Source organism: Nicotiana tabacum, chromosome 13 (assembly GCF_000715075.1).
Source record: "Nicotiana tabacum cultivar K326 chromosome 13, ASM71507v2, whole genome shotgun sequence".
NCBI classification, from domain to species: Eukaryota; Viridiplantae; Streptophyta; class Magnoliopsida; order Solanales; family Solanaceae; genus Nicotiana; species Nicotiana tabacum.
The window spans coordinates 125,925,439-125,930,152 of NC_134092.1; the positions used below are offsets into that span (position 1 = coordinate 125,925,439).

Consider the following 4,714-nt stretch of genomic DNA (forward strand, 5'->3'; position numbering starts at 1 on the left):
GAAATGAATGCTCTGCTTTGTATTACCTGAGCAACATGTATATATACACAACTCTACTAACTACTCTAACCACCTCTCTAACCAATCATATGCTCTATTAACTGACTAACTAATGCACTAATCTGCTAACATATAAATAAACTAAACTACCCCTTACTCAAGTTACATCTTTTGTCTCAACACTCCCCCTCAAGCTAGGTGGTAGGAAGACATCAAGTACACCTAGCTTGGACAGCAAATGCTCGTGTTGTGCTCGTGATAGACCTTTGGTTAGAATGTCTACTAACTGCTCCTTTGTAGCTACATATTCTGTTCGTACCAGACCATTCTGTATCTTCTCCCTTATAAAAAAGGTCTATTTCAATGTGTTTGGTCGTTCGTGAAATACTGGGTTGACAACTATTTGAATTGCTGCTTTACTGTTAGTGTAGATGTTCACGGGGAGGCCAACTTCTATACCAATGTCTTTGAACAGACCAAGTATCCACACAAATTCAGCTACAGTTGATTCAATACTTCTGTACTCAGATTCTGCAAAACTCCTAGAAATGGTGCTTTGTTTCTTGGACTTTCAGGATATCAGGGAATCACCATATCTGATGAAGAATCTTGTTAATGACTTCCTAGTGATAGGGCAGACTGCCCAGTCTGCATCACAATATGCAGTGATAGTATTTCTCTGTTTGCTAGATAACATTATGCCTTGACCTGGTTGATTCTTCACATATCTAAACACTCTTTGAGCAACTTCCAAATGAGTTCTTTTTGGTTTCTGCATAAACTGGCTTAGTGTATGAACATTATATGCTGGCCTTGTGACAGTCAGGTAGAGTAGTTTTTCTAGTAATCTTTGATACTGGTTGATGTCTGTTAACACTTCATCATCAGTTCCACTAGAGCTGCTAGTATGTTCATCATATTCCTTAGTGGTCAATTTGATGTTGGCTTCAATAGGTGTTGTTGCAGGTTTTGCAACTCCTAATCCAAGCTCAGAAATCAGCTCTAGAGTGTACTTCCTTTGGTGCATCATGATGCCTCTCTGTGACCTGGCAAACTCAATGCCAAGAAAGTATTTAAGCTCCCCTAGATCTTTCATTTTGAATTTCAGTTGCAGCTTGGTCTTCATCTCAGCTATTAGTGTCAGATTAGGCTCAGTGATTAGCATATCATTAACATACACTAAGATGATTATGATATGTTCCCCTGACCCTTTGATGAACAATGAGTGATCATGTTGGCTTTGCATGAAGCCAAATCCCAGAAGTGCCTCAGACAGCTTAGCATTCCACTGTCTGGGTGTTTGTTTGAGCCCATACAGGGATTTCAAGAGTCTACATGCTAGTCTTGTCTCCCCCTGAATCTGAAAGCCCTGAGGTAAGGTCATATATAGAGATCTCCCTGAATAAAAACATTGTACACATCCATTTGGTGAATGTGGCACTGCTCAGAGGCAGCCACAACTAGAATGGTTCTAATAGGAACCATCTTAACAATTGGGCTAAATGTCTCGTGGTAGTCAATACCCTCCTGTTGGTTGTACCCTTTAGCCACAAGCCTGGATTTGAACCTCTCCACCTCTCATGTAGCTTTGTACTTCACCTTATAGATCCACTTACAACCAATAGGCACCTTGCCTTCAGGTAAGGACACCACATCCCAGGTGTGATTGGATTCTAGTGCAGCAATTCCAGCTTGCATAGCTTCAACCCACTTAGGATCTTAAGCAGATTTCTCAAAAGAAGTAGGTTCCTGTATTGCAGAGAATGCAGTTAAATATGCCTGATATTTGGGAGAAATTCTATCATATGACACATAGTTAGCAATGGAATACGGAATAGATTTGTATCCAGGTTGTGACATAAAGTCCTTCATCCAAATGGGAGCCTGCCTTGTCCTCAAAGATCTCCTCAGACCAGTGGAGAGTTGAGATGACATAGAAGGAGGAATAGAAGGCATCACATCTGCTGCAGATTGGTGTAGAGCAGAAGAGCCAGTAGACTCATGCCTAGCAGGAACAGGAGGAAGTGAAGGCTGCTCTTCACTAGAATTGGACAATTCAGAAGGCAAGAAAATAGGTGGTGATGTATCTGTGATGTCTTTGAAGGGAAATATATCTTCCCTAAAGGATACATCCATGTTGATAAAAAATGAGAAGTGAGATCCAGTAGAATGTAGGCCTTCCGAGTGTCAGAGAAGCCCATGAGAACAACTGGCTTAGCCTTGGGCAGGAGTTTGTCTGTTTCATGAACTTGCTTGGAATAGAACAAACATCCAAGAATTCTTAAGTGACCCAGATTAGGTGTTATACCATACAATACTTCAAAAGGAGAAAGTCCATGAATAACAAAAGATGGCATCCTATTTATGAGGTACACTGCTGCAAGCACACAATGTCCCCAATACTTGATAGGAATATGGGCCCGAAACCTTAAAGCTCGTGTGACTTCTAGGATGTGCATGTGCTTTCTCTCAGCAATTCTATGTTGCCGAGGAGTATAGACACATGTTCTTTGATGAATGATACCATACTTCTGAAACAATGTGGTACAGGTAGAGTTGACAAACTCAGAGCCATTGTCTGACTTGACTGCCTTTACAACTTTGTTAAACTGAGTTTGAATGAGCACAATAAGCTGAGTAAGTACCACACATACATCATATTTGAGTTTCAGTAAAAAGAAAACCCAAGTCATCCTGGTAAAGTCATCAACAACAGTCAGAAAATATCTATTTCCATCAAAAGTTGCACAGTTATATGGACCCCAAACATCAAGATGTATTAGATCAAATGCAACAACAGTCTTAATACAGCTAGAAGGAAATGCCAGCCTGGTTTGCCTAGCACAAGGACATACACTGTACTTATTGATAGTGTCATTGATACTAGCTAGTTTGGCAGCAAACAATTTTCTAAGAACAATACTGGATACATGCCCTAGTCTTTTATGCCACAAGGCAACATCAATTGTAGTGTCTCCCTTCCTTGACTTTATTCCAGCAGCAGCTAATAATCCAGCAGTGAGCATCTTTCCACCATATTTCTGCAGAAAGTATAGACCATCTCTTTCTCTACCAATCTCCTCACCCTGCCACTGAAGAGATCCTGAAAGACACAGAAATTAGGATAAAAGGAAGCAAAGCATTTAAGGCCTCTTGTCACTTTGGAGTCTGATAATAAGTTGAACGTGAACTGAGGCACATAAAATACATCGTTAAGTGTGCTTATGTCTGAAATATTGCTGTCACCGGTGTGAGTCACTGGAGTGATATCTCCATTAGGTAACAAGACTGTCCTAGGCTTAGAAGGAGTAACTATAGAGGTCTTAGTAAACAAGTTAGCATCTGACACCATATGATTAGTCGTTCCAGTATCAATAATCCATTCTTGTGGACTAGTAGATGCTAAGAGAGCAGTGCTAGTACCTACCACATTTGCTTGAGCAGAGGAAGTTGAAGTTGAATTGTTCAGAATGTGCATTATCTGATCATACTGGTCTTTAGTGAAAGGGAACACATTTCCTTGAGTGTGTGGAGAGGAAACTGTGTAAGGTCTCTGTGCCTGTGTAGAGGAGGATCCTGCTAGAGCTTGAGTGCCACCCTGTGCCTGATTCACAGCTTGAGAAAATTCAACTCCTTGATTCATGATCTGTTGAGGCTTTTGATATGTAAGCAAATGAGGCATTGAAGTTTGCTGAGAAGCCTGGCGTGAGACATGATTGAAGTACATAGGCATAGTATATCCAGGTTCGACCATTGCATTATAAGCACCAGTTCCCCCTTTCTTTTTGAATTTATGATCTGATGGATAACCTATTATTTTGTAGCAGCTTTCTTTAATTTGACTCTTCATTTTGCAAAACTCACACTGAATATTGTAATTCTTCCTAAATTTTGGATTGAAATTAGGTTTAGCACTATATAGTGCAGTTGAATCATAAGAATGTGTGGCATTTACAGTAGGTGAGGATCCTAAAATACCAGCAGAAGCAGCTACAGCCCTTTGGCTTTCATCACTCATAAGAATGGCATATGCTTGATTCACTGAAGGAAGTGGCTTCATCATAAGTATTTGACTATGAGCTTGAGGGTAAGAATCATCCAAGCCCATTAGAAAATGATACACCTTTTGCTTTCGAAGATGCACAATAAACTCCTTAGTCTTGACACAATCACGGTCATGAGTGGGTATAACAGACTAAGATTCATCCCAAAAATCCTTGAGCTTTGAATAATAGACAGAAATATAAGAAGTACCTTGACTTAGGGTGGCAATTTCTTTGTGCAAATTTTAGCAACGAGTATCATTCACTTTGTCAAACCTCTCTTGTAAATCCGTCCACACCTTCTGTGCATTAGTGGCATAGGCAACACCACTGATTAGGACTGGTGCAACTGAGTTCATCAGCTATGACAACACAATTGCATTGCATCGTTCCCATTGATACCAATACTTCTCATGAAACTGCTCTTTTGTCCACCTGCCATCAGCAATACCCAGTTTATTATGACCAAGTAATGCAATCCGCATAGATCGATACCATAAGGAGTAATTATCAGTGCCAGTTAGTTGGAATGAAATCAAAGAGATTCCACTTGTGTCGCAGCTAGGTATAGTGGATGAGTGTCACGACCCAAAATTCCACCACAGACGCCGTGATGGCACTTAGTCTCTAAGACTAGGTAAGCCAATTACAATTACAATTCAAGCTATTTT

General features: G+C 40.3%; 1 protein-coding gene across 1 annotated transcript; it reads right to left on the reverse strand.

The window, feature by feature from the left end:
- Nucleotides 1–1,719: 1,719 nt before the first annotated feature.
- On the reverse strand, nt 1,720–4,108 carry LOC107763294 (uncharacterized). Its single transcript, XM_075229021.1, has 3 exons — nt 3,247–4,108; nt 2,314–3,103; nt 1,720–2,119 (listed from the first exon to the last, which is right to left on the reverse strand). The coding sequence occupies exons 1-3, from the start codon at nt 4,106–4,108 to the stop codon at nt 1,720–1,722; spliced, it is 2,052 nt and encodes a 683-aa protein (XP_075085122.1).
- Nucleotides 4,109–4,714: the final 606 nt, after the last annotated feature.